Source organism: Dermochelys coriacea, chromosome 3 (genome assembly GCF_009764565.3).
Source record: "Dermochelys coriacea isolate rDerCor1 chromosome 3, rDerCor1.pri.v4, whole genome shotgun sequence".
Taxonomy (NCBI): domain Eukaryota; kingdom Metazoa; phylum Chordata; order Testudines; family Dermochelyidae; genus Dermochelys; species Dermochelys coriacea.
This window is the reverse complement of record NC_050070.1, coordinates 2,101,306-2,129,079: the sequence shown is the minus strand read 5'-3', so window position 1 is coordinate 2,129,079 and position 27,774 is coordinate 2,101,306. Positions and strand designations below refer to the sequence as shown.

Below are 27,774 nucleotides of genomic sequence, written 5' to 3'. Positions count from 1 at the left end.
AACAGCAACTTTAACAATGTTACTACACAGTCAGGCTGCTACATTTGTGCCTCTAGCCTGCCTCATGCATAATAAAAAGCCCTAACCTTCCACGCCAGGGAGCTGCAGTCGCAAGAGAGAGGGACAGAGTCTCTCTCTCTCTCTCTCTCACTTGTTGGCACACACGTCCGCCCAATGGCGATCAACCATGCAGGCACACACACTCAGCCCCTCTCTCCCATCTCTGAGACTGCGCCAGGCACACTGGAACAGATGCGCTGCCGGGGAAGAGGCACGTGTCCCCCAGCAGATTTTTTTTTTGCTTTTTTCTGGGGGGTGGGGGGAAGGCACAGAAAAATGTGGGCCATATGAGTTCTGCACCCCCAGAGGGGGGCAGAATTCTGTCTGGAGTACAGTTAAGGGTTTCTGGCAGACCCCTGCATCCCTTCCTCTCACTTCAAAAAAGGCTGAGCGAAAATATGAGTTCCTTTACACTGATTCCCCCCTCCCCCAGGGTCCCTATTAGCATCTGCTGCCACTGTGAGAGAGGCAGGGACATCAGGGTGCAATCCAAAAACAAAAACACTCAAAAAAATTAGACCTTTTTGGTAGGAAAATTTATTCTACTGGGGGTTGCAACTCAGGATTGCAAACCAGTAGACGCTGTTGGGCAGGTATGACTTTAACATATGGGACTCCATGCAAAAATTTAAAGACTGCTGCCAAAAGATGAGAGGCAAGGGCTCTCTTTCCTAGTGGGCAAGGGCCTTGTTACAAACTGCTCTGGACACGGCTGCCGGGTCCATGGCTTCAGCCATGGTCAGGCATAGGAGTTCCTGGTGGCAGTCCTCTGGGCTCAGACTGTACAGGACCTGCCTTTCAAAGGAACTTCACTCTTTTTGGAGCAGATGGATGCAAAGCTTCATGGTCTAAAGGACTCAAGGGCAACCCCACACTCCAGCTCCTTCCAGGAATCACTACGTGCCTCCTCAACCCCTCTGGTACTCTGCCCTGGCTACCCATCAGGATTTACAGAGGAAAAGGAATAGGGATTATAGGATTAGATCACCTCCCCCTTCCACCTCTGCATCAATGTCTGCCCCATCTAGACATCCAGGGGGTTCTGAGCAGGCGTTTTGATGGGATGATCAAGGAAGTGGTACCAGTTCCCATAATGCTAGACCGTGTTTTTCCTTTGTTTGCAGAATTTCAAAAGGAAGCGTTTCTACTTCCATGATTTCCTAATCCCAAAAACTAAGAGAGGTCTCGGGCCTATTTTAACCCTGCATCAAATGAACAACTATCTCAAAAAGATAAAGATAAAGATGCGTGGTCACCCTGGCATCCATTATTCCCTCTCTGGATTCTGGAGATTGGTATGCCACCCTTGATTTAAGTGATGCCTACTGAGCAGATTAGGAGTGCAGGTTTGCTCTTATCTGGATGACTGGCTAGTCAAGGGCCAGCCTAGGGCTCAGGTTATTCAAGGCCCTAGGCCTACTGATCAATGCCGACAGTTTACCCTTTAGCCAGTACAGAGGATAAAGTTATTGGGGCAGTGTTGGACACTATCCAGGCCAGGGTGTTCCTCCCAGAGTTACGATTCCAATCAATCCAATCCCTGGTGAGACCTCAAATGTCATGCAATCATAACAGCCCAAAAGTGTATGAGGCTTCTATACCATCTGGCCTTGTGCACATATGTAATACAACATGCGAGATTGCACTTCAGACCCCTCCAAACTTGGCCAGCCTCAGCTTCCTCACAAAGCTGTCTTTGTCTGGATACTGTACACACAATACCTTTCTCGATTTTAATTTCCCCGAATTGGTGATTGGATCCTCTCAACATTCATGTGGACATTATCTTCATCTGCCCTCAATCATCAATGACTCTGGTCTCAGACATGTCGGTGGTAGGGTGGGGAGCCCACCAGAGGCCCCTCAGGACTCAGGGTCTTTGGTCACTGAGGGAGCTCTCCATATCAACATCAGAGAGCTCAGGGCAGTTCACCTTGCCTGTCAGGCTTCCCTGCCTCATATCAGAGGGAGAAACCTGTTTGTTCTTACAGACAACACCACAACCCTGTTTTACTTCAACAGGCAGGAGGAACTAGCTCATCCCTCCTTTGTCAGGAAGCAATTCATCTATGGGACTTTTATGAAGCCCATTCAATCAATCTCGAGGCCCCTTATCTTCCGGAGGTGCAGAATGAGCTAGTCGATCATCTTAGTAGGTCTTTCCCCAGTCATGAGTGGTCTCTTCACCCGGACGTAGCCAAAGGCATTTTCTGGCAGTGGAGGACTCCCCCAATAGACCTATTTGTGAACAAGTACAACAGAAAATGTTACCAATTATGCTGCCTTCTGGGTTCTATCACAGACACCTTCCTGCTACCCTGAATGGAAACGCTTTATTATGCGTCCCCCCAATCCCACTCCTGCACAGAGTGCTACTAAAAATCAAGCAGGACCATGCCTCGGTTATATTAATAGCCCCAGCATGGCCCTGCCAATACTGGTTCTACATTCTGCTGGACCTCTCAATGGCGACTTGTCTCATTCCTGTTGCACCTGGATTTGATCACCCAGGGCCACTGCTGGCTCCTCCACCCAAACCTGTGTTCCCTTCATTTAAAGGCCTGGAAGTTCCTCCACTAAATCCCCTTGCTTGGAGCAAGTTCTCCAGGTGTTACTAAGTAGCAGAAAGCCTTCCACCAGACCCACCTACCTATCAAAATGGAAGTGGTTCTCGGTCCGGACTTGCTAAACCGGAGTCTCGCTGACACACTCATCCATCCAACAAATACAAATGATTTTTGCATGGAGTCTTTTAAAACCAGACTTTTTTCTTTAAACTAGATAAATTAATGCCTTACCATGGGTGAGGTAGCGGGCGGGGGGGGGGGGTTAATAGGCCTCCATGCAGAAGTGTGTTTTTTCTCAAAGGTGGGTTGAGACAGATGGAGCAGCATGGAAGAAGACCCAGAGACAAGAGTGAGAAAAGGAAGCAAAGGGGAAATCGCACAGTGTGGGAAGAGCTGTGGGAGGAATGCAAAGTGATGAGAGCAGAAGGGAGAGCAGGAGCCAGGTTTTTTAGGACTTTGAAGACAAAGAGAAAAGTTGCTTCAATCTAGTGTGAGAGAGGTGGGAAGCCGTTCACCCAATTAACTCAATTTAATTCATAAGACTGAAAATGGAGATGATTTAACTCTCCTTATCGCAGTGATACTAGATTTGAAATGATCATGAAGAATAAGTACTAATGGACTTTGTGAGTAAGTTTTAGAGGAACGATCACAAGTTTTTGCCTTTCAGAAAGTGTGCATAGAGGGAAAGAAAAATATTCTGAAAAATTCTGATCAGATTTCTACAGGAAATGTTTCATATCTAGAGCCAGCAAATGAAATGCTTCCCAATGGACTCTAAATACAGTGTGCAAGGCAAGACAACTGTTCTATGACATTCATTGCAAAGGAGCAGGGACTTGTGGGGACTCTGTAAAAATTCTTTAATATTTTTTTCTTCACAGAAAAAACTTTCATAAAAGAGACAACAGCTCTGTCCTAGAGGTAAGATAGCTGTGGGCATTGTTCTTCAGTTGATACGATCATGTACTAAATAATCCTTTAAAAAGAAAAGGCAAAGTAATTGTCTGCATCAGTGAAATGACAGGTTTCAGAGTAGCAGCCGTGTTAGTCTGTATTCGCAAAAAGAAAAGGAGTACTTGTGGCACCTTAGAGACTAACAAATTTATTAGAGCATAAGCTTTCGTGAGCTACAGCTCACTTCATCGGATGCATCCGATGAAGTGAGCTGTAGCTCACGAAAGCTTATGCTCTAATAAATTTGTTAGTCTCTAAGGTGCCACAAGTACTCCTTTTCTATCAGTGAAATGCTATGTATGCAAATCCCTGTGTCAGATTATCAGTACTTTAAGTGGAGTAAAGTAAAAGATGCCTATAAAATCAAGCAGGTTGCAACCAACCTCACTTTCACTAGAGAGGTGCTGCTTGCTGGGACTCCAGGTCCCACTGGGCACTTCTTGAGCCACTGAAATGGAAACAGTCGTACATGCTGGGGACTGTAGTTTCTGCCAGCCACAACTCTGTATCAAAGGTGAAGGCACCTACAGGCAGAATTTATGTTTAAAGTTGGGCATCTAAAGCTAGAAGCAGTTTTTGTAAATTTGACCCCTAGCTTGTGGGAAGCACTAAGGTCACACCTGATCTAAGTAATAGACAAGTTGGTAGTATAAATACAGACAAACTCATGTCTTTGGTTTTACTGCTAGCAAAGTGATGTATAATCATGTAAAGAAGATAGAAATACTACTAGCACAAAAACTCATGGATTACCAAATTCAAGGCTGTCTAAATTAGGCTTCTCTGTAAATTCACACATTGATAACACCAGGGCAGGTCCAGACAATGCACTGGTTAAAATTCCAGGAGCTGTCGACTCCTGCTGTACTCTGTTATTGGCGGAGCTTGTAAAGTGCGTATGCTCAAATTGATGGCATTTCTCTGTTTGGGTGTAATATGATCACTTGAACACCACATCTGCTCGATTCCAAAATTTCAGAGAATGTTCTAGGCATCAGTAGATAGAACCATAATGATTTTGATGAAAAACAAAGAAACCAAGAGTGGGAAATGGGGGACATAGAGTGCCCCTGACATCTGGTTAGCAGAACCACAACTTCAACCCCCACCATAATCCTCTGAGGATCAAAGAGCTGAATGGCAGAAATTAACATCATTCCAGCATCACAAGAGCCCTCATTTTAGTTCAGCCTGTATCAGTTGATCTTAAAATGCTGACTCTCTGAAAGAGAAAGCAAAGAAAGAAAGAATAAGAGTGGGGGGAGGGGCACACATGGAGCCCCTTCCATGGGGGGAAGGGCTGGCACACACAACTTCTGCTGGGAGTGTGAGGGACCTGGGAATGAAGGCTACACAGAGCCTGCAGCATGGCAGATGGACTGTAGGCCTGGGACCTAACTCAGCCCCTTGCTAAACCTGCCTTGAGCAGCCTGGGATGAAACTCAGGGATTTCATCACTGAAATTAAGAAAAATAATGCTTGGCTGCTAATAAAGAACGCCCCCCCCCCCTCAAGCATGTCCCTAACAAGAGTTATAACCAGCGAAATTATAAAATCAAAGCGCCCGAGCATTAACCATTTTAAAAATACACAAAACACCAACAAATAATAACAAATAAAATAAGCTCTAACCAACAAATGGATGCTAACCATTTGCACAAAAATAAATTACAATTTAAACTTAAATAAAAACAAAAGCCAATGCATAATTAATTACAATGTGTTACTTAAAAATAATAGATTTCATAAATTTAAAAAAAATTTATCTATATGATATAAAAAAACCCCTCTTTAAAAATCAACTTCAAACTACAATACAACAAGCTACAAAATATCATACCCTGCACAACCATAACATATAAAAGCACCAAACTCCCCAAACAAATGAATCTTAACTAGCCATCAAATAAAATTTGACAGGTTTCAGAGTAGCAGCCGTGTTAGTCTGTATTCGCAAAAAGAAAAGGAGTACTTGTGGCACCTTAGAGACTAACAAATTTATTTGAGCATAAGCTTTCGTGAGCTACAGCTCACTTCATCGGATGCATGTAGCTCATGAAAGCTTATGCTCAAATAAATTTGTTAGTCTCTAAGGTGCCACAAGTACTCCTTTTCTTTTTGCAAATAAAATTTGTATATTAAAAATGGTAAGCATCATAGATTTGCTTAGCATACGTATTCTGTATATATTGCTAATAAATAAATGTTTAAAACACAATTGTAGAAAGCTCTTTCACTAAAAAAAGGGCCTGCAAACCCGTAAAGCCCTAAGCCCCATGAGTAAGGGTAGATGCCTTATGCCCCATGCCCTAAAAAAAAAATTAATTGGGTCATACCCTAAGATGGGGGGAGGGATAGCTCAGTGGTTTGAGCATTGGCCTGCTAAACCCAGGGTTGTGGGTTCAATCCTTGAGGGGGCCATTTAAGGATTTGGGGCAAAAATTGGGGATTGGTCCAGCTTTGAGCAGAGGGTTGGACTAGATGACCTCCTGAGGTCCCTTCCAACCTTGATATTGTATGATTCTATGATCTTGGTAGGGTATAAACTGGGTGCCCCAAATTGTGCAAGTAACAGGAGGACCCTGATTTGGGGGGAAGGCAGAATGGGGGGCACACAGAGACCCTAGCATGGGCGGAGAGGGGAGACACAGAGTACCTGGCATGAGGATGGGGATGGCCAGGTTGCAGCAAGTCCTGAAGAGAGGGGAATGGGAGGGTGTCATAGAAGGTGTCTCGGGGGGAGAATGGAGATGGGGATGTAAGGACCTCTGGTGTGTGCAAGGTCAACCTACAAAAGGAACAAAATGTATGATTCCATAGTTTGAGTGAGTGGCTCAGGGTCTCACAAGAAGTCTGCGCTAGCACTGGGAGTTGAGTCCAGATTTCCAGAGTCAGACTCTATGCCCATGTAAGTCAATTTACACTACCAGAGAATTTGGCTCCCGGAGTCCCAGTCTCGTGCCTTAACTGCAGGATTATCCTTCCTCCCTTACACTAGAAGTCTTGTAATTGCTGTATCTAGTTAAACTGAAGCAGTGGCAGGCGCAGTGAGACATTTTAGGAAAACATCCAAGTGTGAACAAGGACAAAGAGATTGAGTCAGTTGAACTAGCCTGTGGGAAGCACTAAGGCTATCCCTGTCTTCAAAGGGACAATGAGAAGATGTTTCATTTGTTGATGATCTATGTATCCAACAGTATCAAACTAGCAAAGATCTGAAAGGTGCAGACTAGCCAACTCACCATGAAATACACAAAGTAACAGGACTGCCATGTACCAGCTGTACAGGGCCACTTCTGTCTAAGAGCTAGAGAGACAAGGGGTCTTGTTGTCAGACTGGTTCAGTTCTCTGCTCGGATGTAGTGTGTGAATACACTAAACATTGTGTTCTTTGCTTCGGTTGAGTAATATGTCTAATGGGAAAGACAACCCAGCAGCTCTGCGTATATAAACTGTCAGGGGAGCAAGGTCATCCCTATTATGTCAGGAAGCTACACCTGTGGGACTGGTGCATACAACATTGGATCATCTTGGTAGCCCTACATCTTCCAAGTGCCCAGAATGATACAGCAGTTCACTTAAACAGAAAGAGTTCCATGAGTGACTAACTGGAATAGAAAAACTCAGTCTAGGTCAGGTATTCCTAAAATGGGAAGTTCCCTCAGTAGACCTATTTGCTACCAATGTGAACACAAAGTTTCCAGTGTTCTGTTCCCAGGGAGGAGCAAGCCCAGGATCTCAGTCGGACAACCTTCTAATTCGATGGGGAAAGAACCTGTTCTAGACTTTTCTCTCTGTTCTGTTAATCCCAAGAGTTCCAAGAAAGATTTTACAGGGAAGAGTTCAGCTAATATTGATAACTCCAGCTTGGAGGCATCCGTTCAGGTACTCTGACATGGTGCATGAATCAATCAGTCCACCTGTTCCACTTACAAACCTATAGGGCATCATCTCACACCGGAGTCTGAACCCCTTGCAGATCTTTATGACTCTTGAAGCAAAGACAGTAGACTTCGGAAAACATAAGGGAAGCAAAAAAGACAGTCTAGTTATGCATCACTTAGTGGCCAAAGGGGACAGCTCTCTCTGAGTCTGTGAATGATGGATTCTCTTGCTTGGAAGGCTGGAGATGCTGTAGCTTGATGTAAGTGAGAGGCATAGCTTCCTCGATTTACGTTTTAGGCATGAGAAGGCATGCTGTTTTTGTTTAGTTTGTAACCCTTTTATTCTTGCTTGGTATGACTTAAATCTTATTAATAAACTTAGTTTTACTATAAACCATCTCAGTGCAATGTACTGACGTAAAGTGTGGGACCTTGGCTAAACTAACAGACTAGTATGTGCACCGTCTCTCTTTGGAGACAGCAAGCTTAATAATTACCGAGAGTGCCCAGTGAGAGAGACTGGACACTGCAGATACATTTCTGGGGAACTCGGGTTCCCTGATTGTTAACCTACAAGGCAAGGTTAAAGCGTGCAGAGTCTCAAGGAGTGTGCTGGTGAGGCAGACAGGTTGATGTGGAATGGAGCTATCTCACAGTTTAAGCCCCAGCAAAGCTCCCTCTTGCTAAGGCAGACAAGTAACCCAGTGGCTTACAGTTCTGGCAGCCCTGAGCAGAGCATCACAGCATGTACGATTGCACCAAGTTTATCAGTCATTCCAGATCTCTCTCTATAAATGATCTGTCCTTACCCTTGTTTATTACTCCATCAATCTTTGCTTGTAAAGTTTTTGTAAATGACACAATGATTTTATGCTTCCACATCATTGATAAAAATATTGGAGAGTTGGCTGTGAACTGATTCCTGCAGAGTCCCAAACTGATAATTACTATTAACACTTATAATTTGAGATCTATAATTTAGCCAGTTTATAATCCATTGGATGAGGGCTATGTTGATTGTGCATAGTACAAATATTTTAGCTTTTTTGCCTGAGGAGAAACTCAATGCAGCAGTTCTCCTAAGAGTAACCATAGAATTGGCAAGTTAACAGGGTGGCAGCCTTTCTACAGCCTTCCCCCTTCTGCTCAAAACAGACTCAGCAGAGTTCAAGTGTCATCCTGTTTCAGTCCTTAGCTTTGTGAGCACCAAAGTCTTCTGCAAATTAAGTGCTTGGTCTTGCAAAGTCTTATGCACCTGCTTAATGTTATGCTTGTGAGTAGACCCATTAATTTCAAGGGGACTACTCAGTGTATAAAGTTAAGCACATGTATATCTTGTAAGGAATTGGGACCTAAAAGAAATAACATTCTTGGCTGAGAGATTCATATTAGGTTATACCTGAGAAACTGTCAAAGAATTTCCAGGAAACATGCTGAAAAGCTTCAACAAATTATGTGTGGAACTATCTAGTTCTAGTGTAGGCTAACAAAGAAGAATATTACATAATTAGTTTCCTACATTCCTGGCACAGTTGTATTATGGTGATCATGTATTGTATCTTTTCTTCAGGACTTGCCATATGAAAAGGTCAGTATCCTGGTAACAGATTTTCTTTACAAATGTTATAATTCTCAAATATTTTTATACCCTTTTCCTTCTTTCCTTCCACCTCCTGATAAGCATACTGCTAGCTTCTGCATCCATCTCTCTGCATCACATAGAAATATTGTGTGCTACAGAAACACATTACAGTTTTTCTCGAGCCCCTTCTCAAAGAGATGGCAAACTAAGTCATATCCACTTCTCTCCAGCATGGGCAAGTGTTGATGAGCATAACTGTGCAGTCCTAGTTTGAGGGTGTGCCCCAAGAGTCAATATTATGACCAATATTTTATTAATTGTTTATTCTTCATAACAAACAATACTCCATATATTGTACTATGTTATTCAGGAAACCTGGATCCAAGCAGCACATTATCTGTATAGCACACAGTAAATACTGTGATTAAATATTACATATTCTTATCCTCTAGCCACGCCCACCAACAGACCTGGGTTTCAATTTTGATGCCAATAAACAACAAAGACAGCTGATAGCCGAACTGGAAAACAAAAACAGGTAAGACATGTAGAACTGTTTAGTGGGGAGTGTGTGGCGACAGAGCATTTACTTGCAAGCTTACTTAATTATTTCTAGCATTTTGTTATTTAAACTGAGTTTCATAGGTTCCCTTGTTGAATGGTGCACCTGTTTCATTACTGCAATTAGACAATCACATTTTTTCTTGAGATGTCTAAGTATGGACATTGGGGCCTGCCTTTAGACCCCCCCAAGTTTGAAAAAAGTGGCCCATTTTAGGTCAGAATTTGATGCCAAATACTTTGTGCTGTTCATTGCCCTAAGATGGGGGTTCCTGATGACTACAGTGGGAGCTAGACACATACCTCAGAGGCTCCTAAATTCAAACATTTTGGTCAAGTTGACAGTCTCCCTTATGTCCTGTGTTCCTGAGAACCCTTGAGGCTCCAAGAAATCACTTAACTGTCTTATTCATTGGGCACCAGCGGTGTACCCAGCATGCTACACACCTTGAAGCAGTTGCAGTCGCTGCCCCAATGACCTTGTAATTTAGAACCCACATTTTGTAGAATAAACCAATCAGAAAATAGCAGTATAATAAATTAGGTGCCAGCTGGTGTGGGAAAGGGGGCATTTTGAAAGGCTTCATGGAGGAAATGTGATTTGAGAAGAGGGAGGATTTTTCCTCTCATTGGACAGCTTGTAGTGTTTGGAATGAATCTTGAAGAGCAGACTTGTGACCGGGGAAACTCCCTTCTCATGAGCAACTCCTGTTGGTTGGGTGCAAGTGTGCACTCTCTGCTCCTGGCGCCCCCTGTTGGCTGTTAACCTTGTCAGGTGGGTTTCAGTGGCCCAGTCCTCCAACCAAGTCACACACAGTCAATATGCACCAACACACCCCTTCTGGGGTAAAAGGTCAAACAGGGTCTATCACTGTGCCCTCATTGGTATCTCCAGTTGTGTGTCTGGGCTCAGTTCTGAGCCCCATCTGAGCTAGCTTTAAGACCTGGTATGGAGCAGTGCCCCCCAACGCTTTTTCCCTGGAGACTACTTTTTGCCGTATCAGTTCTCACCCAAACTCTCCAGCCAGGTTACTCCTTCAAGTTCAGTCCTCTTCCCAGGGTAACAGAGTTCAACAAATGGTTGGCCCTCTGCAGGGTCTTCAGCACCGTCCTGGAGCTCTTTAAATTCTAGCCCTGTGCTTGGGCTTTTACATGAAACTTGTCCCCTTCTTTAGGCTTCAGCCACTCTTCCAATGGCCAGTGGGGGGACCCAGACCCACCCACTACTCCAGGTCCCAACTCAGGGATCCAACAAATAGCAGCCAGGTGCCGCTTCCTGTAATAGCTACTGCTGTTATATCCTGGGCCGCTTCCCACATAGCCCCTTCCTCTTCACCTTTACCTCAGGGCTGAAGGTCTCCACTCCTCTCCTTCCTCATCAAATGTCCATGCCACCAGAACCTATCTTCTGGTTCTCCCTTGAACTCTAGCAAGGAGCACCCTTCCTTGCTCTTCTGGTCCCAGCCAGGAACTGACCTGCTCAGCCCCTGCACCTCATTTTATCTGACCCTGCTTGCTCTGATTGGCTTCTATCCTGAAGCCTTTCTAGGCAGACCTGAAGGACCAAGCTTCGCCGCTCCTTTTCTGGAGCAGAGTGTTGTAGGATCACAATGCCTCCAGCACGAGGCCACAAAGGGCCTGCGCTACACCCCATCACAAGTCCAAATACAGCAGATAAACTAAACTGTAGGCTCAGTGCTCCTCTGAAGTCAGGTAGAGAAGGTAGCTCAACAATTTTTTTAAAAATCAAGATTAGAGAATAAATTTTGCATCTCAATTAAACAAAAGAGGGATTTAATTTACATTTTAATAAGTGACTTCTTTGCAGTTACCAATATGTTTTCTGACCTCCAGCTGTACAGGGTACAACAGCAGTTTAGAATATACACTGTGCAGTTGAGGATGCTAGTTAATTACATTCCCTTTGTGAGCCCTCATGACAAGTTTATCTCCATTACTGTGAGCTTCTGTGGCCAGGAGCTGTTGTTTTTCACATTCCTGCTGACCTACCAGAAAACCTTGTGAAGATGATTATGAAATTACCCACTGTCACCATTGCTACTTATGCTGGCTTGGCATCTCTGAAACATTTCCTGCAGCAGGAGCACATAGATCAACATGCTTTGACTAAAAATACAGCTCTTCCCCCTTGAAAACAGAGCTGTTCTATTGGCCCCTACTGTAGAAAAGACATTGCTGGCATATGGAGAAATGCTGACATTGGTTAATTTCAAACTCATCATCTATTTGGTAATAGATCTACTAACTAGTCTTGTGGCAATGTTTAGGTCTCCACTACATACCACTTCTGGATTTGAGCCTACATCGTTCACACATGAGAGGGAATTAATGGCACTTACTACTCTACTGCTGCTTTTGCCGCAGAGCTGGGTAGAAGCACATTTGAAGCTTTTGTCTAGGATTTGAAAACACAGTATGAGCTGTTGCCTTGTTTCGTGTTCGATCTCTTTGTCTCCTTATTTCAACAGAGAGATACTGCAAGAAATTCAGCGCCTCAGGCTGGAGCATGAACAAGCCTCCCAGCCAACCCCAGAGAAAGCTCAGCAGAACCCAACTTTGCTGGCAGAACTCAGGCTTCTACGGTAAAAAAGATAAATCTAAAACTTTTATGCATGTGACATATTAACCCTTCAGCCATGTGTGGCCTGTTCTCCAGGATGGATGATCCTATCTGGTACTGAGAACAGAGTATTACTGGTAAATCTACGAGACCTCTAAGGAGCCATTTTAAATCTTTCTGCTGGTGATTGTTGAAAGCTGGCAGTTATATAAAACTATGCGACTTTCATAAAGTGGATTTAAAAGCAAATAGAAACATCACTTAAAGTCTATTCTTGCTTTAGATAAATAAGAAAGTTATTTGTAAGGAGGCCAATAGAATTGGGACCATCTGCTTATTATTTACTGGACAAGTGAATGGAACAGAAGAGCAATGTCAGTGATTTGATTAGTCAGTAGAGTTTTGAAAGCACTTATCTGCAAACATTCAACCACATCTCCAGAGCTGAGGAGCAATCTTCGAACTTCTTTGATTATGTTTGCAGTTTGAAGTGTCAAGAGAAGAATTTTCAGTATTAACAATAAAGTGTGTCATTGTCCATGTAATCACAAGTGAATTCTCTGGCTGCTTTTAATTTCATCTTCTTTTGCTAGTTAGTTCTCAGTTCAGCCTTCCAAAAACACCATATGAAACCTAATGCACATCCTGACAGCTACAGCCCTTTGAGAACTGCATTATGATAGGATTGCAAGGGAAGCCATGCTGTATGTTGGGTGCATCCTGTACATGTTGAGTTCTCCCTAAGGCACAGTGCCGCTGGAGTGGGGCCGCTGTGCTCCATCCCCAGTAGAGGGCAATTCCTATAGGCAAGACTGTAAGAAAGTCGTGATTTTTTGGTTCAGAAGCCACAGTTTGTAAAAATTCTAGTTTTGATGTGGGGTGAAATTTGAGTGCACTGGACAGGCGGCCAGGCCAAATTTGAGTGAGTGGAATTGCAACCCCACAAATAAGTAACGTTGTGACCTGGTGCACACGGTCGCAATGTCACTCAAATTTGCAACAACTATAAAAAGTTGCAGTGTATGTTAAAAGTTTGTTTCCACAACAATATTGCAGCCCACGATTTTCGTACAGCCTTACCTACAAGACATTATCCAACCCTCTACTACAGCATTAAAGGCTCTCAACATATTTATTAGCTTTTTGTATAGAAGCAGCTCGGCCCCATCAGTACTTCTCAGTGCATTGCTGACCAATATTTCCTTTGTCTCATCTGCTGGTAACATCTCAAGAACACAAGTTCTCAAACTGTGGGCTAGAGACTCCCGGGGGGCTGGGACACAACAGTGGACTCTGTGTTTCCAGGGCTGAGCTCAATGCAGATGAGGGAACGTGTAAATGTGGGCTTTTGCTTCCTGTGCATTAGACTGACCCCCAATTATGCCCATTCATGCTCTCTGAAGCAGAAAGGGAGGGACTAGTGCACCACCAAGATGCTGATTTCTGTTACTCTCCCTCAACTTTCCATTGAAGATCAGGAGAGTGGGGAGCTGGGAACTGAGCTGCACGGATGTCAATCCCAGGAGTGCTGATTGCGCTCTTTCAGAAGATGCCAGAACTAGAGGTGCTTTGAATTGCATGGAGAGAAGGCTGGAGTGGACTGGTGGGATCCAGATTAAAGAAAGCTGGGGCTGCTAGATATCCCCATTCCCCACCCCCTCCCCACCTCCGGTTAATATTTTCCCCTGCAAATTACTTAATATTGTATAGGCTGATCAATCAATGCTGACTAAGCAATTTAAATCTAATATAAAATCACTGCTGATAAAATTTGCAGATGACAATGACTGACAGAGTGGTAAATAATATTGAGGACAGAGCAATCATACATAGTGGTCTGGATCACTTTAACCAGGACCCATTTGAACAAAATGAGTTTTAATCCATCAGAGTACAAGGTCGTACCTCTAGGAACAAGGAATACTGGCTGTATTTCCAGAATTCGAGATTGTCCTGAAAGCCATGACTATGAAAAGGATTTAAGAGTCATAGTGGACAAGCAACTGAACATGAGCTCCGGACCTAGTGCGAATCTGTGGCAAAAGGGCTAATGTGACCCTTGAATGGGTAAACTGGAGTGCAGTGAATAGGTGCAGGAGATGATTTTTCTGCTGCATATGGCATTGGTGAGACCAGTACTACATACAGTTCTGGTGACCACATTTTTACAAAGACGTTGAAAACTGGAGCGAGAGCAGACAAGTCACAAAAATTATTTGAGGTCTGGGAAATTGCCTTACAGTGAGAGATTTAAGCTAAGCGGGCTGAGCTCCTTATCAAAAAGATTGAGAGGTGACTATGTTACATAAGTACCTTCAGGACAAAATACCAGGTTCTAAAGGGTTCTTGGGAAAGACATAACGAGAACTGCTGTCAGGAAGCTGAATCTAAACAAATTCAAATGAGAAATGAGGCACAATTTTTTAACACTGAGGTGATTAACCATTGGAACAAACTACCAAGGGAAGTGGAGGATTCTCCATCTCTTGATGTCTTTAAATCAAGACTGGATGCCTTCCTGAAAGATGCTTAGTCAAACACAAGTTATTTGGCTTAATACAGGGCTAACTGGGTGAACTCTCACACCTGTGATATATAGAAGGTCAAACTAGATGATCTAATGATCCCTTCTGACCTTAAAATCTATGAATGACTCTTGGAAGTCGGAGAGATTCAGGCAGCATTCAGATATTTTAAGGCCAGACTGGGCCATCATGATTATGTAGTCTGACTTCCTGCATAACATAGGCTAGAGCAGTGGTGGGCAACCTGCAGCCCATAGGCCACATGCAGCCCTTCTGGATAATCCGCTGGTGGGCCACGAGACAATTTGTTTACAGTGACCGTCCGCCGGCCTGGCTACTCGCAGCTCCCCGTGGCCATGGTTCACTGTTCCCAGCCAATGGGAGCTGCAGGAAGAAGCACAGGTCGCAAGGACATGCTGGCGACCGTTTCCCGCAGCTCCCATTGGCTGGGAATGGCGAACCGCGGCCACGGGGAGCTGCAGGGGGCCGGGCCTGTGGACAGTCACTGTAAACAAACTGAAAAGGAGTACTTGTGGCACCTTAGAGACTAACAAATTTATTAGAGCATAAGCTTTCGTGAGCTACAGCTCACTTCATCGGATGCATTTGGTGGAAAAAACAGAGGAGAGATTTATATACACACACACACACACAGAGAACATGAAACAATGGGTTTATCATACACACTGTAAGGAGAGTGATCACTTAAGATAAGCCATCACCAGCAGCAGGGGGGGAAGGGAGGAAAACCTTTCATGGTGACAAGCATTTGTTAGTCTCTAAGGTGCCACAAGTCCTCCTTTTCTTTTTGCGAATACAGACTAACACGGCTGCTACTCTGAAACCTGTAAACAAACTGTCTCACGGCCTGCCAGTGGATTACCCGGAAGGGCCGTAGATTACCCACCACTGGGCTAGAATATTTTACCGAGTAATTTTTGTGTTAAGCCCATAACTTCTGGTTGAGCTAGAGTATATATTTTAGAAAGACACATAATCTTACTTTAAAGATTTCAAGTCATGGACAATTCATCCGGTTCCTTAGTAAGTTGTTAATGAAATGTAATGACTAATAATTAACATCAGTATTAAAAAATTACACCTCATTTTTTATCATTAATTTGACTAGCATCAGCTTCCAGCCATTGGATCTCATTATGCCTTTGTCTTTTAGATTAAAGAGCTCTCTACTGTCAGAAATCTTCTCTCCATGTTGGTATGGTGATCCAATCACCTCTAACCAGCAGAGAAAGACGTCCATTCTGTTACATAATCTTGGTACTTTTATGGTTTGAATAAATACATACTATACTCCACCCTTCCATTTACCATAGTAACTGCAAACAATACTCAGTAGATCCATTTGGTTTTGAGATGATGACATGTTTCTTTTCCAAGTCATTGCTATCACATTTTTCACTTCTAAAATGAATTAGTTACTAAGATCCTTGTAATGATTTATCCGTAGGTATAGATTCACGAGGAAAATTTCCAGATTCAAAGAAAGGTCAAAGCCAGTGATATAATTTATCCTGTCTTTAACCTTAGATCTGACATTATTGTATGGATGAAACCACAGAAATAAATGAGTAATCTCCTCCTGTTATCGTTTTTTTCTGCAATTATTGTACTATATGTTCATGGTTTCAAATAATGCAGCATGACTTTCTTCGCATATAAGATATTGAGCTTTTTGACATGTGATGCTAATTTGATTCTAGGTTCCTGACTGTAGGAAACTTCTTAATTCTCTTTGAAAATTCAAACAAACAAACACAAAGCCACTTTTCTCTCAAATCTGTTAAACATAGGACTTTCATTCTAGCAGGCTTTAGAATGGAATAATTTTCAATACCCAGAAAGGAAAAATTCCCTTCTGTACCTGCAGATTGGCTTGTGTTGTGTTACACTTTACACAGGTTCTGTTGCAGCAAATGCTTCACAAGTTGTATGTCAGATTATTGGATAGAAGCAGATCTGTAAATTCTCAGTTCAAATTAATAGCATTCCATTGTCTCTTCCTTCCAGCACTCTGCACCCTGTTTTCATTTTTTTGGTGGTTCAGTCTGACTTGTCTTAAAGATCTGCTGGATGCCTGGGTCTGACAGCATTATTAAAAGGATGCTGGCTTTCTTTTCAAATTGCATTGGTTTAAAAAAAAGTGCTTCCCACCATTATAATTCTGACTTTGGGTGTCTGTATTTCATAGTGAAAAATTTGATTGTTGCATGCCATGTTACAATAGGAGTAGTGGTTAGCGTGTTACGTTTTGCTCTGATTTTGTTAACTTTAAGTGGGAGTACTAAACAAAGTGAAATATAACAACGTGGTATATATGCCAATCAGCCAGCTCTGAATTTCCCTACGTGCCCCAGAAACAGCCAGAGTTTCTTTTGACACTTTCTTCCATGTAACTTGAACAGGCAGAGAAAGGATGAACTAGAACAGAGAATGTCTGCACTTCAAGAGAGCAGAAGGGAACTGATGGTGCAGCTTGAAGGGCTAATGAAACTGCTCAAGGTAAACACCTTTGTCTCAGACCTTCCTCCCTCGCTTGCGCCCGAGCTTTGCTCTCACTAGACTCCGACATTGCTGGTGTCAGTACTTCCCTCAGTGATCATGTACAGATAATCTTGTAAACAACAGTAAAAAGCCACTTCCATTTTGGCTTTGCATATTGGGAAGGATGGTTAATGTGCGATTAGGTCCACATGCTGCTTCTTGTGTTAAAGTTGTTGAACACTCACAGGCTTTGGGAGGTATGGGAAAGGGAGGATAGATTTGTTAATTGACTAACAAGTCAGCCTATGGTCTATACTGTCCCAATGTAATCATGGAATGCTCCCGGCTTAGCCTGAAAACAATTTGGAAGTTACAGCTACTACATTGGAGAATGTGGCTTCCTGCCTGCCTGGCAGTCTGAGCCAAAAAGAAAGTGTTACACTAATTCTCCATAGCCTGCACTGTATCCTATTTGCTTTAGAGTGTGATTCAGAGTGTTGGGTCTGATCTGTAATACCCTTCATTGTTTTGAGTCTGGGCTATCTGAGGGTCTAGCATTCTTCCTATGAGCCACGTCTACAGTTGACATCTGCCTGGACATTAAGTTCATCCTGCTGTAGAGGAGGGTTAGTTAGTGAATGTTTATAAAGGGCTTTGAAGATTAAAGGTTCTAAGTATGAAATCACAGTCTGGAATTGTGACCCTGTTAATACAGATATGCACATTAAGCTCATTATGAGAAGGGTCACCAAAAATGATGAGTGATGTGGAACAACTTCCATATGAGGAGAGAATAAAAAGCCTGGAACTGTTCAGCTTAGACAAGATATAACTATGGGGGGATATAATAGGGGTTTATAAAATCATGCTTGGGGTAGAGAAAGTGATTGGAAAGTGTTATTTACCCCTTCACATATTGTAAGAACCAGAGGTCACCTAGTTTTAAACCGGACGTCTATTAATTTCACTAACATAAGGACAGGTTTCAGAGTAGCAGCCCTGTTAGTCTGTATTCGCAAAAAGAAAAGGAGGACTTGTGGCACCTTAGAGACTAACAAATTTATTTGAGCATAAGCTTTAGTGAGCTACAGCTCACTTCATCGGATGTATTCAGTGGAAAATACAGTGGGGAGATTTATATACACAGAGAACATGAAACAATGGGTGTTACCATACAGACTGTAACAAGAGTGATCAGGTAAGGTGAACTATTACCAGCAGGAGAGCAGGGGGGAAAAAACCTTTTGTAGTGATAATCAAGGTGGGCCATTTCCAGCAGTTGACAACAACGTGAGAGGAACTGTGCGGGGGGGGCGGGGGGAAGGGGAAATAAACATGGGGAAATAGTTTTACTTTGTGTAATGACACATCCACTCACAGTCTTTATTGAAGCCTAAGTTAATTGTATCCAGTTTGCAAATTAATTCCAATTCAGCAGTCTCTCGTTGGAGTCTGTTTTTGAAGTTTTTTTGTTGAAGAATTGCAACTTTTAGGTCTGTAATCGAGTGACCGAAGAGATTGAAGTGTTCTCCGACTAGTTTTTGAATGTTATAATTCTTGATGTCTGATTTGTGTCCATTTATTCTTTTACATAGAGATTGTCCAGTATGGCCAATGTACATGGCAGAGGGGCATTGCTGGCACATGATGGCATATATCACATTGGTAGATGTTCAGGTGAACGAGTCTCTGATAGTGTGGCTGCTGTGATTAGGCCCTATGATGGTGTCCCCTGAATAGATATGTGGACACAGTTGGCAACGGGCTTTGTTGCAAGGACAGGTTCCTGGGTTAGTGGTTCTGTTGTGTGGTGTGTGGTTGCTTGTGAGTATTTGCTTCAGGTTGGGGGGCTGTCTGTAAGCAAGGACTGGTCTGTCTCCCAAGATCTGTGAGAGTGATGGGTCGTCCTTCAGGATAGGTTGTAGATCCTTGATGATGCGTTGGAGAGGTTTTAGTTGGGGGCTGAAGGTGATGGCTAGTGGCGTTCTGTTGTTTTCTTTGTTGGGCCTGTCCTGTAGTAGGTAACTTCTGGGTACTCTTCTGGCTCTGTCAATCTGTTTCTTCACTTCAGCAGGTGGGTATTGTAGTTGTAGGAATGCATGATAGAGATCTTGTAGGTGTTTGTCTCTGTCTGAGGGGTTGGAGCAAATGCGGTTATATCGTAGCGCTTGGCTGTAGACAATGGATCGAGTGGTATGATCTGGATGAAAGCTAGAGGCATGTAGGTAGGCATAGCAGACAGTAGGTTTCCGGTACAGGGTGGTATTTATGTGACCATCGCTTATTAGCACCATAGTGTCCAGAAAGTGGATCTCTTGTGTGGACTAGTCCAGGGTGAGGTTGATGGTGGGATGGAAATTGTTGAAATCTTTGGTCACTCGATTACAGACCTAAAAGTGGCAATTCTTCAACAAAAAAATTTCACAGACTCCGACGAGAGACTGCTGAATTGAAATTAATTTGAAAATTGGATACAATTAACTTAGGCTTGAATAATGTGTCATTACACAAAGTAAAACTATTTCCCCATGTTTATTTCCACACACCCCCCCCACTGCTCCTCACATGTTCTTGTCAATTGCTGGAAATGGCCCGCCTTGATTATCACTGCAAAAGGTCCCTCCCTCCCCCTCCCCCACTCTCCTTCTGGTAATAGCTCACCTTTCCTGATCACTCTTGTTACAGTCTGTATGGTAACACCCATTGTTTCATGTTCTCTGTGTATATAAAATCTCCCCACTATATTTTCCATTGTATGCATCCGATGAAGTGAGCTGTAGCTCACGAAAGCTTATGCTCAAATAAATTTGTTAGTCTCTAAGGTGCCACAAGTACTCCTTTTCTTTTTACTAACGTAAGAAAGTACTTTGTTGCAAAATGCACAGTCAGCCTGTGGAAACTTGTTGCCCGGGGATGTTGTGAAAGCCAAAAATATAGCTGGGTTCAAAAAAGAATTAGAAAAGTTAATGAAGGACAAGTCCATCATGTCATATTAGCCAAGATGGTCTGGGGTGCAACCCCATGCTCTGTGTATCCCTAAACCTCTGACTGCCAGAAGTAGGAACTGGATGACAGAGGATGGATCATTCGATAATGACTCTGTTCTTCTTTCAGTGCTGTCCCTGTGGGTGCTCCATTTTAGGTGTTCGTGAGTCTCTGCTCTCGTACTCGGAGACATTTGGTAGCAGTGCCCGTTGGGTCACACGTGCGTGATCCCTGTCTTGTGCTGCTTCGGGCAGTTAACTGATGCTGTGCGACCAACCCCCACTCAGTTCCTTCTCTTCCGCCCTTGGCTAGTAGTCCGGGCCTTGCTATTTAGTAGTTAATTAGTTTAACAGTTCGTTACTTAGTTTCCTCATTAGCAGCTATTTACATTGTTTCCCTTTTTCTTTTATCCCCCTCACCTAGATTTAAAAAAAAAATACTTTTTCCTTTAATTTTCCTTTTGAGCTACTGGCTGGGGAGAAGTTCCAGTTGAACTTCTGCATACACAGCTGCTTTGAGGGTGAAAGCCCCGTCATTACAGGAATGCCCGGTTTCCGGGGCTTTAAATGCTGTCTCAGCTGCAAGCTTGCTATACCTGTCTCTGGTGGCCACGATCAGTGTGTTCGATGCCTAGGCGAAACACACACAACTCAGAAGTGCCAGCACTGCCTCAAGCTCACCGCCAGGACAAGAAGAGGTAGAGATTTGCAGTTAAAGCTCCTCCTTATGGAGAAGTCTCTCAGACCTGCATCTGAGCCCGGAGCCCAGACCCCTCCTGGTCAAACTTCACCAACCACGGCTTCCGACAGGGAGATTCTGTGAAGAATCTCAACCCATGCATCTGAGCAACCTGCCAAAAAACTGTCAGAAAGGCAGGCACCTATGTCCCCAACTCAGGGATCGGCCAAGAAGTGACGTTCCGCAAGTGGACACTTGGCACCGGCACCGACTGCACTGTCAGCTTGGTAGCCGACCCAGTGGGACCACCCGGCACCGCCAGTACCACTAGAGCCAGGGACTCCAAAAGAGCTGGCTCCAACAGAGGCATTAAGGGGAAATCTAAACTCCATGCCCTGGCACCACCAATACCAAAGCCGCGACCCACACACAGCAGCATGGCACCGGGACAGAGGGCAGCTCCTTCAAAGGCATGCTCGGTGCGCACCGCAGCACAGCCTTCAGTGCCAGCTTATACACAGCAGCTCCCAGCACCGACAGTGATACCGCCTCAGGGGCCAATCAAACAGCCATCGCAGCAGTTTCTCAGACACAAAGATCTCTTAGTCGGCTCTGCCCCTGACTCCCCTGTCATCGGCACCAATCCGAACATATCAGGCTCGGCACTGAGTCTCCCTCCATAATCTCCTCTCTACCATGAACCAACTCACTCAGGACCCCCTCAGGGGACATATTACACTGATCCCAAGTAGTTTCAATGGTATGGCCAGCCCTGGGGGCCCCCCAATGGGCATACTGGAACCTGTGGATGGCATACCCCACACAACAGTGACTGCCTGCCACATCCAGCCCTGGCACACAGCAGTCACCTGCAACTTCGGTGCCTGGACCTTTGATGGCAGCAGGGGAACAGGGGGAAGATGAAGAAGAACCCCCGATCCTGGAAGGGGCACCACCTATCCATTTACCGTCATAGTCCACAGATGACACTGTTATGCCTCTTCCCCATAATATAGGAGATGATTTCAGACTATTCCAGGATCTATTTATAAGGGTGGCTAGCTCCCTGGACATCTCTCTTGAGGAGGTCCAAATGACACAACACAAACTAGTTGACATTTTGCATACATCTGCTTCATCCAAAATCACTCTGCCCATGAACAATGATGCTCTTATGGACCCTGTCAAAACCATTTGGCAGACCCCTGCAACTGCTCCTCCAACCTGCAAGAGGTCTGACAAAAAATATTATGTACCAGCTAAGGGCACAGACTTCCTCTTTTCACATCCAGCGCCCAATTCCCTAGTGGTTGACGCAGTCCAGGAGCGTGGTAGACAACAGCCCAAAACCACACCTCACAACAAAGAGTGGAAAAGACTTGATCTTTTCGGCTGCAAGGCTTATTCCTTGGCTACACTACTCCTCCGCATAGCCAACTACCAGGCACTGCTGCCGAAATATGACTATATTAACTACACAAAAATGTCTGAATTGACTGATTTTATTTCTGAGGACCAGAGAAAACAATTCACAGCACTTGTATCAGAAGGACAACTCATCTCCAAAACAGCCCTGCAAGCCACATTTGATTCTGCGGACACAGCTGCAAGATAAGTAGCGATGGCTGTTGTGATGAGAAGGGCCTCATGGCTCCAATTCTCCAGCTTTCCTAAGGAGAGTCAATCCACAGTTGAGGATTTGCCATTTGAGGGTCCCAAACTCTTTGCCAAAAAAACAGACGACTCTCTCCACTCGCTCAAGGATTCACGAGTGATACTCCGATCCTTGGGAATCTATACACCCAAACACAAGAAAAAATAGAGAAATTATTATGTACCCCAATGCTACCGCCAGACCATATATTCTCAACAATAACGTGATTTGAGTCATAAGCCCGCAAACACAGACCCCCGAGGGGATGCCAATCTACTTTTTCAGTAGCTGCATCCTAACCATCAACCTCCAGACAACAAATTTGAAGTCTTCGTTGAGGGCACGAGAACCCCAGGCCTATCTGTGCTGGTGACACCATCTCTCTCCATCACATCTGACAAATGGATGCTAGAAATCATACAAACTGGTTACTCCCTCCCCATCTTTTTTTTTTCTAAACCCCTACCCATGCTCCCTCCCTGTCCCTCTTCAGGGACCCCTCTCATGAGTCTCTACTGCGCAAGGGGGTAAGCCACCTCATGCAGCTAAGAGCAGTAGAACCCATTCCAACAGAACACAGAGGGAGAGGATTTTACTTCCACTATTTTCTCACAAAGGAAAAGTCCATTGGATGGAGACCAATACTCTATCTATGACGACTCAATAAGTTTGTCAAAACACAACGATTCAAGATGGCCACACTAGGCACCATAATCCCAGCTCTAGAAAGAGGGGATTGGTTCTTGGGCCTTTGCCTCTGGAATGCGTATTTTCATGTAACAATACATCCCTTTCATCACAGATTTTACCATTGGACAGGATCACTTCCAATACAAGGTCCTTCCCTTCGGCCTCTCTACTGCCCCTCAAGTGTTTTTGAAGGTACTGGCTGTGGTTGCAGCATACCTGCACAGAAATGCAATTTTGATATTCCCATACTTGGATGACTGCCTGATAAAAGTGTCAACACAGCTGGCAGCAATACAAGCCACCGAACAGATGGTAACCCTCTTCATGAGATTGGGCCTCCAAATAAATACCAAAAGTCCACCCTAACTCCAGTGCACGAGTTGGAGTTCATTGGGGCACATCTCAATTCTACTGAGGCCATAGCCTCTCTACCAAGGCGACGGTTTCTCACTCTCACTAGCCTCATATCCACGGCATGAAATAGTCCACAGATATCAGCCAGGACTTGCCTACAACTTCTTGGTCACATGGCAGCCACAATGTTTGTCAGCAGACATGCCAGATTAAACATGTGTTGCCTGCAAGGATGGCGCCATCTGAATTATGTCCCACACAGACCCAGCATAAACAAGCGTCTCATGATGCCAGACAAAATAAAGGATTCCCCTACTCTGATGGACACAACGAGCCAACGTATGCACAGGGGTGCCCTTCCTTCAAAAGATGCTGACACTAACCATCACCACAGATGCCTCACTCTTGGGATGGGGGGCACACATGCATCCACATTCTATCCAGGGCTTCTGGTTTCCTGCAGGTTTCAGAGTAGCAGCCGTGTTAGTCTGTATTCGCAAAAAGAAAAGGAGTACTTGTGGCACCTTAGAGATTAACAAATTTATTAGAGCATAAGCTTTTGTGAGCTACAGCTCACTTCATCGGATGCATTCAGTGGAAAATACAGTGGGGAGATTTATATACACACACAGAGAACATGAATCAATGGGTTTTATCATACACACTGTAAGGAGAGTGATCACTCAAGATGAGCCATCACCAGCAGCGGGGGGGGAAAGGAGGAAAACCTTTCATGGTGACAAGCAAGGTAGGCCATTTCCAGCAGTTAACAAGAACATCTGAGGAACAGTAAGGGGTGGGGTGGGGGGGAGAAATAACATGGGGAAATAGTTTTACTTTGTGTAATGACTTATCCATTCCCAGTCTCTATTCAATCCTAAATTAATTGTATCCAGTTTGCAAATTAATTCCAATTCAGCAGTCTCTCGTTGGAGTCTGTTTTTGAAGTTTTTTTGTTGAAGGATAGCTACTCTCAGGTCTGTAATCGAGTGACCGGAGAGATTGAAGTGTTCTCCGACTGGTTTTTGAATGTTATAATTCTTGACGTCTGATTTGTGTCCATTTATTCTTTTACGTAGAGACCGTCCAGTTTGACCAATGTACATGGCAGAGGGGCATTGCTGGCACATGATGGCATATATCACATTGGTAGATGCGCAGGTGAACAAGCCTTTTCTTTTTGGTTTCCTGCAGAATCCTTTCTACATATAAATCTATTAGAACTACGAGCCATCCACAACACCTGCACCCACTTCCTACCACTCATCAAAGACAAGGCCATTCAGATCCTTATGGACAGCATAGACTGTATGTTTTGTATAAACAGACAAGGGGAGCACAATCACACTCCCTATGCATGGAAGCCATAAAAGTCTGGCAATGATACATCAGACACAATATCCACATCTCCACATCTACCTGGATGCCAGAACATCACTGCGGGTGCCTTAATCAGGCATTTTTCTCAGGACCATGAGTGGCAGCTCAGCAACAGAGTACTTCTACACATATTTCAACAGTGGGGGTTCCCGGCAATAGACCTCTTTGCAACCGCACAAAATACCAAATGCCCCTGGTTTTGCTCCAGGGCAGGTCTCGGCATATAGTCCTTAGGTGACACATTCCTCCCCTAGTGGAACCTCCCCTCCTGTATGCCTTCCCTCCCATCCCTCTCCTGATCCGAGTGATCCACAAGATCAAGCAGGATGGGACCACAGTCATTCTAATAGCCCCGGCATGGTCTCACCAATCCTGGTGTCCTTACCTCCTCAGGATGGCTGTGCATCCATCAATCACACTCCAACTTCAGCCTCATCTGCTGTCCCAGAACTCAGGTCGTGTCCTGCATCCGGACCTGCAAAAACTCCATCTCAGCACATGGCTCCTCCATGGCTCACAGGACCTGAGGTGACCTGCTCGGAAGAGGTACAACACATATTATTAAATAATCGTAGAGCAACTACCCGACACACGTACATGCTCAAGTGCTGGTGATTTGAAGCATGGCGCCAACAGAAACAGATGGCATCCATCTCATTCTCATTACCCTCAATATTAGATAACCTATTAGAGCTTAAAAGGTCAGGCCTTTCCATGAGTTTAATAAAAGTTCACCTAGCCACCATCACAGCCTTTCACCCCAAGGTGAATCAACAGTTTATCTTTGCTCACCCGCTAATCAAACATTTCCTCAAAGGACTCAACAATGTCTACCCAGAACTACGCAAGCCTACTACGCAATGGGACCTCACCCTAGTCCTTCAGGCCCTCACCCATTCCCCATTTGAACCCATGGTGATATGCTTACTGCTACACCTTTCCATTAAAGAGGCATTCCTTGTGGCAATTATATTTGCCAGATGTGTAGGAGAGCTGGGGGCCCTCAAGGCAGATCCCCCATACATGGCTTTTTTTAAAGATAAAGTATCCCTGAGACTGCACCCCAAGTTTTACCGAAAGTCATCTCAGTTTTCCACCTTAACCAACCCATTTACCTACCGACATTCTATCCCAAACTCCACACAGATAGAACGCAGTCCACACTTCATATTCTCGATGTACGGAGGGCATTAGCCTTTTACATAGACAGAACAAAACCATTTTGTAAATCTTCCAGACTATTCATTGCCATCACCAAACGTGCCAAAGGGAATACCGTATTTAAACAAGGATTCTCCAAGTGGATTTCTGATTGCAAAAAACTATGCTATCATCAGTGTGCCCACCAACCCCCCAAGGGGATTCGCACGCATCCCACTGGAGCCTGTCAGCCTCCACAGCTTTCCTGAACAATGTACCCATCACAGACATCTGTAGAGGTGCTACCTGGGCCTCAGCCCATACCTTTACACAGCACTACGCGTTAGAGCAACAGGCAACATCTGGTACCTCGTTCAGACTTTCTCTACTGTGATCTGTCACAACTTCAACTCCAAAGCCCCCTCCTTCCACCAGAGGGCACTGCTCTGAAGTCACCTAAAATGGAGCACCCACAGGGACATCACCTGAAGAAGAGAAGGTTACTCACCTTGTGCAGTAACTGAGGTTCTTCGAGATGTGTGTCCCTGTGGGTGCTCTACTACGCTTCCTCCTCCCCTCTACTTGGGAGTTTTTTACTCAACCTCTGCCGTAGAGAAGAAACAGAGTGGGTTTTGGTCGCACAGTATCAGTTAACTACCTGAAGCAGCACAAGATGGGGACCACGCATGTGCGACCCAACCAGGCACTGCTACCAAAAGTCTCTGAGGACAAGCGCAAGGGCACACGAACACCTAAAATGGAGCACCCACAGGAACACACATCTCGAAGAATCTCAGTTACTTCACAAGGTGAGTAACCTTCTCTTCTGTTTATTCCCTCTGAAACCTCTGTCACTGATCACTATTGGAAGACAGGATACTTAGCTAGGTGAATGATTGGTATGACCCTATGGCATTCTTATGTTCATACGGGTCATTACTAAGGATGTCAATCAATTTAAAAAATCTCGATTAATCGTGTGATTAAAAAAATTAATCGCAATTAACCGGACGATTAATCCCACTGTCAAACTATAATAAAATATAATTTATTTAAATAGTTTTTGATATTTTCTACATTTTCAAATATATTGATTTGAATTACAACACAGAATGCAAAGTGTGCAGTGCTCACTTTATATTTATTTTTATTACAAATATTTGCACTGTAAAAAACAAAAGAAATAGCATTTTTCAATTCCCCCATTACAAGTACTGTAGTGCAATCTTTTTATCATGAAAGTTGAACTTATAAATGTAGAATTATGTACAAAAAAAAACTGCATTGAAAATTTAAACAATGTAAAATTTTAGAGCCTACAAGTCCAGTCAGTCCTACTTCTTGTTCAACCAATCGCTCAGACAAACAAGTTTGTTTAATTTATTGGAGATAATGCTGCCCACTTCTTGTTTACAATATTACCTGAAAGTGAGAACAGGTGTTCGCAGTGTTGTAACCAGCGTTGCAAGATATTTATGTGCCAGATGGGCTAAAGATTCATGCTTCAACCACCATTTGAGAGGGCATGCCTCCATGCTGATAATGGGTTCTGCTCTACAACCATCCAAAGCAGTGTGGACCAACACATGTTCATTTTCATCATCTGAGTCAGATGCCACCTACAGAAGGTTGATTTTCTCTTTTGGTGATTCAGGGTCTGTAGTTTCTGCATCG

General features: G+C 44.0%; 1 protein-coding gene across 27 annotated transcripts in view; it reads left to right on the top strand.

The window, feature by feature from the left end:
* DTNB (dystrobrevin beta) overlaps positions 1 to 27,774 on the top strand; it is a 412,789-nt gene that overhangs the window by 295,444 nt on the left and 89,571 nt on the right. For 26 of the 27 annotated variants that reach the window (XR_006279636.1, XR_006279635.1, XR_006279632.1 and 23 more), the window contains 3 exons: positions 9,503 to 9,588; positions 12,101 to 12,214; positions 17,141 to 17,237. Coding sequence is in view for 10 of the 27 variants with exons in the window: in XM_043509975.1 (XP_043365910.1) it covers positions 9,503 to 9,588; positions 12,101 to 12,214; positions 17,141 to 17,237 (297 nt within the window). In the remaining 17 variants the exon portion in view is untranslated. Of the gene's footprint in view, positions 1 to 9,502; positions 9,589 to 12,100; positions 12,215 to 17,140; positions 17,238 to 27,774 lie in introns of those variants that run through there. The other variant, XM_043509982.1, reaches the window with a different exon arrangement.